This window comes from Crocuta crocuta, unplaced genomic scaffold (assembly GCF_008692635.1).
Source record: "Crocuta crocuta isolate KB4526 unplaced genomic scaffold, BGI_CrCroc_1.0 scaffold586, whole genome shotgun sequence".
Lineage (NCBI taxonomy): Eukaryota > Metazoa > Chordata > Mammalia > Carnivora > Hyaenidae > Crocuta > Crocuta crocuta.
Genome location: NW_027532407.1, coordinates 1,890,602 through 1,903,664, shown reverse-complemented (window position 1 = coordinate 1,903,664; position 13,063 = coordinate 1,890,602). Strand labels below are relative to the sequence as shown.

The 13,063-nt window shown below is 36.2% G+C and overlaps 1 protein-coding gene across 1 annotated transcript in view; it reads left to right on the top strand.

Annotated features, from left to right (window-relative positions):
- NUFIP1 (nuclear FMR1 interacting protein 1) overlaps positions 1-10,963 on the top strand; it is a 38,891-nt gene extending 27,928 nt beyond the window's left edge. The window contains exons 8-10 of the mRNA XM_077778748.1: positions 2,593-2,709; positions 9,335-9,552; positions 10,682-10,963. Coding sequence (XP_077634874.1) covers positions 2,593-2,709; positions 9,335-9,552; positions 10,682-10,798 — 452 coding nt within the window. The 3' untranslated portion in view covers positions 10,799-10,963. The remainder of the gene's footprint in view (positions 1-2,592; positions 2,710-9,334; positions 9,553-10,681) is intronic.
- The last annotated feature ends 2,100 nt before the right edge of the window (positions 10,964-13,063 follow it).

Sequence of the window (13,063 nt, the reverse complement as noted above, 5' to 3'; positions counted from 1 at the left end):
ATGAAGGACCAGGAAATCCTGACAAATTGTCACAGATTTGGAGAAGACACAGAGAAGGAGTCATGGTGACTAAATGCACTGTGACATGATGGATTGGATCCTGACGTAAGAAAAGGGCATTAGTGGGAAAACTGGTGAAATTACTATATGGTCTGTAGTTTAGGTGGTATTATACCTATGTTAATTTGGTAGCTATGATAAATGTACCGTGGTTTATGTATGTATGATATTAACAGTAGGGGAAACTAGATGAAGAGTATATGGAAATTCTGTGTATTATCTTTGCAACATTTGTGTAAATCTAGAATTGCTTCAAATACAAAGTTTTTTATATTAAAAAAGAAAGTCAGGAAAAGGTGTGATATGTAGGCCAATGAAAGCTTTGCCCTCTACTTCTTCAATTGAATTGTGAGGAAACACTTTCCTCCAGGGTTATTTCCCTGTGCTTTTCTATTATGTTCTGATTATAAAAACAAAAAACTGAAAAGCATTAAAAAAAAAAAACAAAACTGCTTTCTTCACTTACAGAGACAGCCACCACTCACATTTTGTTGTATATCCTTTTAATATTTTTCTTATCAGATGTGTATTATTTTTAAAAATAAAGATGGAATCATGTTATTAAAGAAAAGAAAGAAGCGCTCCTGGTTGGTTCATCTCAGGTCTTAATCTCAGGATTGAGTTCAAGCCCCGGGTTGGGCTCCACACCTGTGGAGCATACTTTAAAAAAAGAGCTTTGAATCCAGATGGGTTTGTGTTGCGGCTGCACCTAGCCCTGTTCTGTACCAGTTAGCCGTTTTGAACTTGTCTTTATTCATTCATGCAACAGTTTGTTCTTCAAATATTTGTTGAACATTTATGTACTGTTCTAGGCTCTGAAGATATAGTACTGAACAAAGCCAAACCCTTTTCCTCCTGTAACTTGTGCTTGTTGACATCTCAATAGATCAGGTAGTTGTTTTCGAGTTTTGCTAGAACAGAGAACAGGGACATGGAACCATAGCTGGAAGAAGATATTTATTAGCATTCTTATTGGCCATAGAGACATTTTTTCTTTTTTCCTTTCTCTTTTCTTTTCTTCATGTTTGTTTACTTTTTGAGAGAGAGAGAGAGAGAGCGAGCAAGCCAGGGAGGGGCAGAGAAAGAAGGAGAGAGAGAATCCCAAGCAGGCTCCGCAGTGTCAGTGCAGAGCCTGATGCAGGGCTTGAACTCATGAACTGTGATCTGTGAGATCATGACCTGAGCCAAAACCAAGTGTTGGACACTCAACCGACTACTTAAGTCACCCAGGTGCCCTGACCATATAGACATTTTAGTAGGACGGCTTCGTTTTAAGAAGAGGACTTTATAGTCAGCTATATTGTGCTTTTCAGTACCTCTCTCTGGGTCTTAGAAGAAAGTAATACAGTTTGGCATATCATCATTCAAACAATGAGATGAACAGTCTCCATACTAATATTGTTGTAGATTTCCCTTTAGTCCATTAGTAGTTTGTATATAAAACTGCATATTTTTCTTTTCTCTTATTAATTCATGAGAAAAGATGATGAAATAGCTTAAAATTGATAAGGAGCAGTTTTCAGGGGGTATGGTGTTGATTAGTATGGATAGTTAGAGGAGAGGAGATTTAACTTCATACACCAGTAGGTGGTAGTTCCATATTCACATAGAAGTATACCCCCATTTCCTACTAGCATGTTTTACTTTCCCCTGGGCTGACTTGGTGAATGTTAAATGCTGTCTTGAAACATTTCATATTGGTTGTGGGTTGAGTTGGTTCGTTATTACATAGACAGCTTACTTCCTGTTTTCATTCTTCAGTCAGGCTTTATTTTCAGTGGTTATTTAGAATAGATTTAATACACTCTTAAAGCTGCCCAAAACACATGTAATAGGCGGTGTCCTGAGGCTACAGCTAGGTTTGCTGGGCTCTGATCAAACACTTTACCTTTGGCAGGCTCTTTGAGACTTGTTCAGTTCTCTGGCTTGGCTTGTTCACTTAAGTTCTTAGAAGTTCTAAATAATAAAAACTTTGGGTGAATTCATTTCAGCATAACTCTTTGAGTAATCCTTTATGTATAGAATGGTTTGAATGTTACTTGTGCCCTCAAAAGCAGTCTTAAAAACAAAAGAGGTACACATTTTTTTATATTTTTATTTATTCCTAAATCTAATTTTTTAGTCAATCATCCGAATCCAGTGAAGTTAAATAAATTTCTGGCCTTGGTCTTTCTCCTGCCTTAATGAAGTTAATTATTAGTGCAGTAGCATAAATAAAGTAATAGCAAAGACTATATAATTAATTTAGAGAAGGTGCAAATTCCATAGCCTGTGAAGCATGGTAATACCTGAGCTCTTTGTAGCTTCCGTTGACCCTCTGTCTTCTCTTTGGGACAGATAGCTTCTCTGACTATGAAGACTTAAAACCAAGGGGAAATTTCTGGGTTTCCTGAATTTTGTTTTTGGGGAGGATTAATGAAATGATCAAAAATTGTTTTCTTCTCACTAACATCCCTGAGGGAGTGGGGGACTGTCAGCTTGCTTTCTTATGGTGGTGGATGTTTTTGGTAAACTGTTTTCCTTCTGTTTCAGAGTCTGATAAAGAGGAGAAACCGCAGAGTACCGTCATACCCAAGGAAGTGACACCAGCCCTGTGCTCACTAATGAGCAGCTATGGCAGTCTTTCGGGGTCAGAGAGTGAGCCAGAAGGTAAGTCGTGGCCTCAGTTGTTACAGGTGGTTTGTTTTGTTTTGGTGTTTTTGACTTTGGTGTATGCTGTGCATCAGTAGCATCCTTTCATGTGTGTGTTTCTGAGGACAAGATGTGTCAAGTACATTCTTTATTTAATCTTAACTGTTTTCATCTGATTCAGAAGTGAAATTAGCACAGGATAAAGGAAAAGTGGAGAAATGAGGAAATGTGTTGATAGTCTGGGAGAAAAAGGCAAAAATAATATAATGACAGAAGAGGAAGGGAAAGAGAAATAATCCATTAATGGAATCAAAGAAAATTCTAAAAGATATGGTGAAGAAAGTTAATTTCTTCTTATGTCTACACTCAAGAATCCTTGTCCTTGTCTTAACATGTTTATTCAGGGTCGCCTGGGTGGCTCAGTCAGTTAAGTGCCCGACTCTTGGTTTTGGCTCAGGTCATGATCTCATGGTTTGTGAGTTCGAGCCCTGTGTCGGGCTCTGTGCTGACAGCCTGGAGCTTGCCTGGGATTCTCTCACCATCTCTCTCTCTCTCTCTCTCTCCTTCTGCCCTCCCTGGCTTGCTCTCGCTCCCTCTCTCTCTCTCAAAATAAATAAACTTTAAAAAAAAATACCATGTTTATTTAGCACCTTTGGTAGGTAGAGAGAGGTCATTTGTGACCAAATGGATGATAGAATTCCTTACATTTATATAGAGGGTTGTTTTTTATAGAGCCATTTACATAAACTGCTCATTTGAAGAACCACAGTCACTCTGTACTTGTGGTTGAATTAGCATATGTATTTTAAAGACTGGATGAAATGGAATCCTTGAATGTTCTTTCTGAGAAGTCAGTGATGTACAGGATACATGTTTAACCTTTAAAGATGTTAACAAGCCAGCTTAATCTAGCATCTTTTTTAGAGCCACCTAAAACAGTTGTGAGTTGGTTATTGATCTGTTGTAGTGTTGTAGTTCTAAACCCAGGCCAGGGTTCATATAAATAATCAGCATATGTTACTGAATAAGCCTGAGTCCTTCTGTTGTGGAAACCTGGATCTGCATGTTAAATTTATTTGGGCTTTACCAGCTATGAAAGAATTCATGTGTGTGTGTCTCTGGACAAGGTGTGTTATCACAGTAGGAGCTATACTAAAGAATAGAGGGTCTACAAGTGAGTGTGTAGGAAGAAGGGAAGATTTGAGTGTAATTGGATGAAGATGGCAGCACTTTTAATGTTGATTAGGTTATAGGTAATCACTGTACAGTTGGAAGATGTTGAAGGAGAAAGAGTTGGGCTTTATATGAAGGCTAATGTTTAGATGTATCTGTAACATAGGGATTTTTTTCTTCTTTTTTAATGGACCATCATTTACTATGGTAGCTGGTTAAAAGCTACTTTAATTTTGACATATAAACCACTTTGGCTTTATCAGAATATTTCTTAACAGATGGTTTCCTCCTCTTATTTTTATTTTAATTTTAAGAAAAACAGTATTTCTTTACTCTTGTTTCCAGTACACTGATAGAAGATGGAGTTGTTCTTTAAACACATATTATATTTCCTGCTTATCGCTTTTATTTATGACAGGTGATAGCAATGAAAGCTGTTGCCAGATTACTGAATCTCATAAAAACAAGCTGCACTAATGTTCTCTTCTCTCTCTCTCTTAAGATAAAACATTTGATACTTTCATTCTCATGTCTTTATTTTGAGGCTGCCACCAGTTTTCAGTTAGAAGGAAGAAAGGAAACTGGGAAGGATCCTTGAGGTCTCACTTCTTCATTTATAAAAGACAAGTTTGTGAAGTTAGTATGTGGCAGAGCTGATGTAAAGCCTAGGTTTAGGGTCTTAAAAATCCAAAAAAGCCAACTATATATTCATTCTCTGTGTTACATTTACTATGTTCCTGTGCAGAAATGCATTGCTTTTTCTTATAGATAACAGAAGAGCTTGTCTATTAAAAGATACATTTTATTTTCTATGAATTTATTTTTACTAATTGTCTAATATGCCCTGCCAAAAGGAAAAAGACCTTGGCTTCACATTCCTAAAGCTTAAGAATTCTTCTCTGTAGTTTGAATTCGGTTTTATTATAAATAGTCATCCACGTCACTAGCAAGTTTCCAACCTTCATGGTTAATTCTCGACACAGAGGGGCTTTGGAAGAAGTAAACCAAAGAAGTAAAAGTGGACTTTCTCTGAACCATGAAATAGCATCTAGAAGGCTGCTTATTCAAGCAGATTCTAAATGGAGAGGAGCAAACTGATTCATCACAGATTTTAACAATTGCATCATCATAGTTAAGATCTGTCTCAACTTAAAAATTAATACAAAGGTGTGGAGAGTATTAAACATGAATAGTGCTTTTCCAGAAAAAGTTTTAAACAAGGAAGGAGTCCCTCAAGAATGACTGAAGCAAAACAAGAGGCTATGCATGGCTCTGGGCTGTCCTAATCATTAAGATATACATAGGAAAGAAAATTTCAATGAGTAATGTTTCCAAATGGGTTAGTTTGATATCTGCCCTGGATTTGCATGTTAGCTTTTTGTTTTTGTTTTGCCATGTTAGAAGTTAAGTGCAGTTTTATAGCTCTCTAAAATTGTTGTTTTTTCAAACTGGTTTTGGCTATGCCTGGGGGTCCTCCAAATTGAAAACTCATTTTAAAAGGCCATAAACCAAAAAAATGTGATTCATAGGTTTGAAAAAGTAAGAAAATGAGCTGGGAAATGTGAGTCTCAAGAAAAATATAAATGGTCCCAGTTCCTCAGTCCTTAGCAGAAGATTTACAGTGTAACCTCTGATCCCTTTGACTTTTGTATTCCTGGATTGGAATGGAAGAGCAGTACTTGAAGGGAAGGAAATAATAGAAAGTAGTGCCCTGGTTTTTCTTTTTGCTGTTTGTTTGTTTTTATTCCCATGGCTTTGAACTCTACAAACCACTTTGAATTGTTGTTGTTTTTTAAAGTTATTTATTTTTGAAAGAGAGAGAGCAAGCAAGCGAGCATGCAGGTTGGGGGTTGGGACAGGGAGAGAGGGAGAGAGAATCTCAAACAGGCTCCGCACTGTCAGTGGGGAGCCTGACTCAGGGCTCAACCCCACAAACTGTGAAATCATGACCTGAGCCAAAATCAAGAGTCCGACACTTAACTGACTGAGCCACCTAGGTGCCCCAAACCACTTTGAATTCTTATCTCTACTCTTTTATGGTTATATTTCTTTTCTTTTTCCTATCACTTTGAGGGTATATCAAAACCACTGTCGTCATAGCAAATTCTTTTGCTAAAAAAATTTAAAAACATTTTTTAATGTTTATTATTTTTGAAAGAGACAGACAGAGAGCAAGCAGGGGAGGGGCAGAGAGAGAAAGGGAGACACAGAATTGGAAGCAGGCTCCAGGCTCTGAGCTGTCAAACAGAGCCTGATGTGGGGTTCGAGCCCACAGACGACAAGATCATGACCTGAGCTGAAGTTAGCCACTTAACTGACTGAGCCACCTCATCCCCCCATTTTTTTAAAAAAATGTTTTAATGTTTATTTTAGAGAGAGAAAGAGAGAGCATGAACAGGGGAGGGGCAGGGAGAGAGGGAGACATAGAATCCGAATCAGTCTCTAGGCTCTGACCTGTCAACACAGAACCCGATGTGGGGCTCAAACGCACAAACCATGAGATCATGACTTGAGCCAAAGTCATATGCTTAACTGGCTGAACTACACAGGTGCCCTGTTTTATGTGCTTTACTTCTTTAATTGTTGCAGTTGAAGTAGGTGCCACTGTTAGGATATTTAGGCAGAGTAAGCTCCAAGGTCACAGCTAGTATATGATGGAACTGAAACTTGAACCTAAAAGTTTGGGACCAGCATTTGTGCTTCTAACACTTACCTTATACTTCCTTTCAGAGGTAGTTACCACATTCAGTCCTATATAACACTTCGGAGTTGACAGTTTTGATGGATATGATTAGACTCCTATACTCTTGTGTAGGCAATTGAACCCAGTCTCCCAGTTTCTAGAATAGAACTCTTTATATCGTATCAGCTGGTCATACATGGTAGTCCAAAATGCAGAATAACCAATTTAGGGGTGAGAAGATGAGATCTTTGAAACTTGTGAATTTTCAACTGATCCTATGGTTTTTCTTCTTTATCCTGTTAATATGGTGAAACACTTGACTGATCTTCAAGTATCAAACCAACCTTGTATTCTTGGTATAAAATCTACTTGGTTATGATATATTACTTTTTTAATACATTGCTGGATTTGATTTGCTATTAATTTATTAAAGATTTTTGCCTCCATGTTCATGAAGGATTGTTGGTCTTTGTTTTTCTTTTCTTGTATTGATGTTGTCTGGATTTGGTATGGGTTGGGATCTTTTTTCTCCTCCTTTTTCAAGGATTTGTGTAGGATTGCTACCACTTTTTTCTTGTTTGTAGAATTCAGTAGTGGAGTCAGTCATCTGTACCTGGTATTTTGAAGTGGGGGATAGATTTTAAATTATGAATTAAATTTCCTTAAGAGGTATAGGACTAGCCAGATTTTCTGGTTTTTTTCTTGTTTCGTTTTGGTAATTTGTGTTTTTCAAGAAAATTCGTTTCATCAAAGTTGTCAAATTTATTGGTGTAAGGTTGTTCACAGTATTTTCCTGTGATACCTGTAGGCTCTGTAGTGGTGTCCCCTCTTTGATTGCTCATTAAATGGTATTTTTTCCTTTTTTTCTTGATCAATTTTGCCAAGTATTTATTAATTTTATTTATCTTTTCAGAGTGTACCAACTGCTGGCTTTGTTGATTTTTTTTCCTGTTGTCTGTTTCTAATTCATTGATTTTCACTCTGTTATTTCTTCTCACTCTCTACCTTTTACAGTTGAAGCTCAGATAATTGATTTTAGGCTTTTCTTCATTCATTCCTAATAAAAGCATTCAAAGCTATAAATTCATCTTCATGCATTACTTTAGCTGTATCCTACAAATTTGCTATGTTTTCATTTTTATTTTTTTAAAAATATTTTCTAAAATCTCTTGTGATTTGTTGACTCGTGAGTTATTTAGAAGTATGATGTTTAGTTTCCAGATAATTTGGAGGCTTTCTAGATAGTTTTTTTTTGTTGTTGTTACTGATTTTACATTAATTCTGTTATGGTCAGATAACATACTTTTTTTTTTTTTAATGTTTTATTTATTTCTAGGAGAGAGAGAGAGAGAGAGACAGCGTGAGCAGGGGAGGGTCAGAGAGAGAGGGAGTCACAGACCAAAACAGGCTCCAGGCTCTGAGCTGGCAGTCAGCACAGAGCCCGACGCGGGGCCCGAACCCACGAACCGTGAGATCATGACCCAAGTGAAAGTCGGACGCTCAACCGACTAAGCCACCCAGGCGCCCCAGATAACATACTTTATACACTATCAGGGTTGGTTTTTTTTCTTTTTTCAGTTTATTGAGACTTGTTTTATCGCCTAACACAAGATGAATGTTTATGTGAACTTGGCAAAAATACGTATTGGGTTGAATGTCAGTTTGTTGTTAGTGGTACTCAGGTCTTCTATATCCCTCTCATTTTCTGTTAACTGTTCTTCAGTTACTGAGAGCAGAGTGTTAAAAGTCTCCAACCTTAATAATAGATTGGTCTGTTTCTGGTTTTAGTTTTGTGAGCTTTTGCTACATGTATAGTGAAACTCTTTTATTAGGTGTTATTGTTTTGCCTTCTTGATGAATTGAGTTCTTTATCATTATGAACTGTCCCTCTTTATCTTTGGGGATGGTCACTGTTCTGATATTCCTATCATCTGATATTGTTATAGCTGATATGGCATTTTTATGATTGGCATGTGCATGGTATCTTCTTCCCTCCTTTTACTTTTTAAAAAAAAATTTATGTATTTATTTTGAGAGAGAAAGAAGCAGGGAGAGAGAACGAGTGGGAGAGGAGAGGCAAAGAGAGAGGAGGACAGAGGATCTGAAGTTACTGATATGGCTTCTTTCTTTTTGTCTCACCTGTTTTTGTTCTGTTTTCCTTATATTTAGGGTAGTACAAATATGGGCTTATTAGTTGAACCTCTCTTATTTTTTAGGAATTGTTCTAGAGTTTATAGTGTGCATTTTCTACTTGTCACAGTATACTTTTGATGATATTACACCACTTCACCTATAGTTTTAAGAATTTTATAACAATATACTTACTTTACTTTTCCCTTCCTTAGTGCTTTTGTTATTGTGGGTTTTCGGTTAGATGTTATGAATCCCATATACATTGTTATTATTTTTGTTTTGAATAGACAGTTATCTTTAAAACCTTTTCAAATGAGAACAAATGTCTTTTGTATGGATAACATTAACTCTTTCTCACACTTTTCATTTCTTTGCGTAAATCCAGATTTCTGTCTGGTATCATTTTCTTCATAGGGATCACTTTCTGTAGCTCTTTGTGGTACTCTCAGTACCACAAATACGATTTCCAGCAAGTTATATTCTGAACTTGAAAAATATTGTACTATATTGTAAATACCTAAGTTTTATTACTAAGTAGCCAGTATTATGGCTGCTGGGGGTATTATTATGGCTTTTTTTTTTTTTTTTCAATTTTTGAAAGTTTACCTGTTTTTTTTGTTATTTATTTTTGTATTTGTTCTTCATCACATTTAGAAGCTCCCATTAAGACTGAAGCAGACATTCTGGTGGAAGATGAGGTTCTTCATAGTGAAACTCCTAAGAGACCAAGTCAAGATGTTAAAGCGACTGTTAGAAAGTATGAGAGCCAAAAGAAAGGTTTTAAAAAGACAAACCCTAAGAGGAGAAAAGATTATCACAACTATCAAACATTATTTGAACCAAGAACACACCATCCATATCTCCTGGAGATGGTAAATGATTTTTCTTCACATTCTAATCTTTTGTGTTCTTCCCAGATTAAGACAGAGCCACTGGGTTTGTGCGTGGATTCAGTGTGTATTTTGTAAGGTTATCAACGACATTTGCTGCTTGAAGACTCATCTGTGTATCTTAAGTTTGAAGCTTCATTTGGCATATCACTGATGTTCAGTAAATGCGTGGAATAAGGAGAAAGAGGTTTTTATGTATTTATTTTGTGCATTGTTGGCTTTATTCTCAGCATGATGTGCTAAAAAATCTTACTTCTTCAAATTTTAAAAGAGGAAGCAGCATATCATTTGATTCTAAGTAATGGACTTGAAGCTGTTCAGTGATCCAGGGCTTTTATGCTAAGAGCGATAGAAAATATTCTAGAACTAGTAGTAGAACGTAGAACTATTGACATAGTGTGAAATTATGTTTTTGCCGGTCAGGTAAGTGCTTATGCTGTAGCTAGTGTTCTGTCCGTACACTCTTTGAGGTGTTACTTATAGACACTGTTGCTTCTTCTTATTACTGAAATGTAAAGTTCAGTGATTATATAAAGTAAATTGCATTTTTAAAATATTTACCTTATAAGTGGTAAATTAAATCCTCTCTCCACTGAACATTTAACCCTCTGTGATGTTTCTAGACTACACTAATGACATCAGAAAAGAAATTGATCTTACTCTTTTCAGCAAATCACATATGATTCCTTGGCTATGATATTTCTTCTAAATATCAGGGATTTTTAGATTTCTTTCAGTTACAATAAGCACAAAAATGAGAAGTTGTGCAAGTCCAGGAATGTTGGGATTTTTTACTGCTGGTTTCATTATTACTATATTTACTATACCTGCTTATTAATTTCTATACTGTTTGTAAGTTTGGTTTTAGAAGGGTCCTCTTTGACAGGATTTGTAAATTAAAGAATTGCAGATGATTAAGCCTGTATTTCCTGTCCTAGAGAGGATCCCAAATGTGAACATTTGTGCTGTTTAAAAAGCTAGATAGTGTAAGTTAAAAGGAAATGTTCCTGCGTTATTTTTTTAACAAATTGTTTAAATATAATAATATTTTAGATTGTGTTTCTTGGATATATTTTATTTATCAGCTAATCATTTTATTTATTTTTTTTAGCTTTTAGCTCCAGACATTCGACATGAAAGAAATGTGATTTTGCAGTGTGTTCGGTACATCATCAAAAAGGACTTTTTTGGACTTAATACTAATTCTGCAAAAGTGAAAGATGCATAGTTATCTGATGTTTCAGCACTCACGTAACTCCTAAAGTTAATGGAAGAAAACCTTTTTAAAAGAAAACTGGATTAATAATTAAATTGTCAGCCTCATGGGATATTATGTTGGATTTTTAATTCTTTCCTTTGAATCTGTACAAATAAATACATAACTGATTTTTAAGCTGTGTCTGTATTGTTGGTGGTGTGCATAACATTTGCTGGCAGAATTCTACTTTTTTTTGTTTATTTGTATGTATTGCTGTCACGTAAGGTAGTTTGTTCTTGGGCAGTTAAGAACTGAAGATACTGGGTTAGTAGTAAGGAAAAAAGCTTTAAAAATGTTTAATTCAGCTGAGCAAAGCTGTAGGTTAGGGAGAGGAATATAGTCATTTTGCTTTTAATGCAGGAGAGCAAGAATCATTCTATAACTGTAGCAAGGGGATTATTTTAAAGATAAACCATATCAAATTAATTCACACTGAAGGTCTTGAAACTTAGAATTTCCCTCCTTGTTTGAAAGGACATTTTGAAATTCACCTATTGGCACTACTTAAGTGGTTCAAATATTGAATGTTTGGAATATTAATATAGATATGGCCTCCGTGTGTGTTTGGATTCACTGAAAGTGCTTCTTTTTGGTATAGTTCAGAATTGTACCTTTTTAATTTTTCTCTCGAAAACTATGTAAAGCACGATACTTGATGAGGTCCAACTAATTTATAGTCAAAACAGTAGTTTGTGAAATAAGGGAAAGCCTCAGTTTTAAGATTTAATTAAAATCCATCCTATGAACATACTAATTGAAACCTTTTAAAATGTTTTAAGTAAATAGATCTTTTTGAGTCCTATCCCATCAGATTGTGATCTTACGTTGTAGTGGCTTGTGCTCACTAGAGCTGGGGCTCTCCCTTTTTGACTTGGTTTTTAAAAATTAGTCTGTTGCTGTAGTTGAAAGATTGATTTTATCTTACATTGTGATTATTGAAGTCTGTGAATCTCACCTGCAAGAAAAAGGCAAGAAAGCTGATGGGAGCCTTGAAGAAACACCTCTTGCTCCTATATATTTGTGAGATCTTATGCAGAACCCTGGAACACCTGGCATGTAACACTATTTGATTACAGACCTGAGATTAAAATTCATATTAGGTCCGTGTTTCCCAACTTTGTAACCTCCATATAGACTGTTTCATTTTCTTTTATTCTTCTCCTCCAGTGAATCCCGTGCTTTAGGAAATTACCTGTCCAGCACATTACTTTATTCAGTTTATACGACACTGTTGAGTGCTTACGTATGTGCCACCACTATACATGGATTAAAGTTACACACATGAATGAGGACTTGCCTGACTTTAAGGAACCCAGTTTAATTTTTGTATTATTCATAGTTGTGACTCTTCAACCCTTCATCTCATCACGATGAAGTAACCAGTGTTACAAACTGGGTTGATGTAAAACATGACTTAGTGTGCAGTTTTATCACAGGTTGGCATGCAAATTCCATAGGCTGTAGGTACATAAATGAATTCAGACTCCAGGGCTACTTTCACAGACCCGGTCTCCAGGGATGTGCACAGCCACTGCCTCAAAAGTATATTGTGCAAGGTTTGATTTTCAATTTCTCTTGTTTTTTAATAAATGGATCTAAGACTGAAGTGCTTTTCTGAGTACTGCCTCGACTGTGTCTGGCAGTCTTGAGCTCTGGTGACTACTGTTTATTTCTAGTGGGTAATTTTAGATTCAGTTACCTTTATACTTAACCCAGGAATTATTCAAGTGCATATAAAATTTCCAGGCACCTAAAATATAGCCCAAATGGCTTCTACTTTATGGAATACATGTTTGATATTTGTGAATGTTCTATGATTGTTTTTGAGGGGAAGGGTGCCTGTTCTTGGATACAATTTAGCTTATTTATTGTCCATACAGTCTACATTCCTCTCTCTTAAAAAAATTTTTTTTAATGTTTATTTATTTTTGAGTGACAGAGAGAGACAGAGCATGAGCAGGGGAAGGGCAGAGAGAGGAACATGCAGAATCCGAAGCAGGCTTCAGGCTCTGATCTGTCAGGACAGAGCCCATTGCGGAGATTGAACTCCTGGACCATGAGATCATGACCTGAGCCGAAGGTGGATGCTTAACTGACTGAGCCGCCCAGGCGCCCCTACATTCCTCTCATATTCATTTAATGAATTGATTTCTGAGATGTGAAAACGTTCTATGATGACGCTTGCCGACTTGTGCCTTTTATAACTATGTGGTAGTGTTTTTTTTTTTTTTTTTT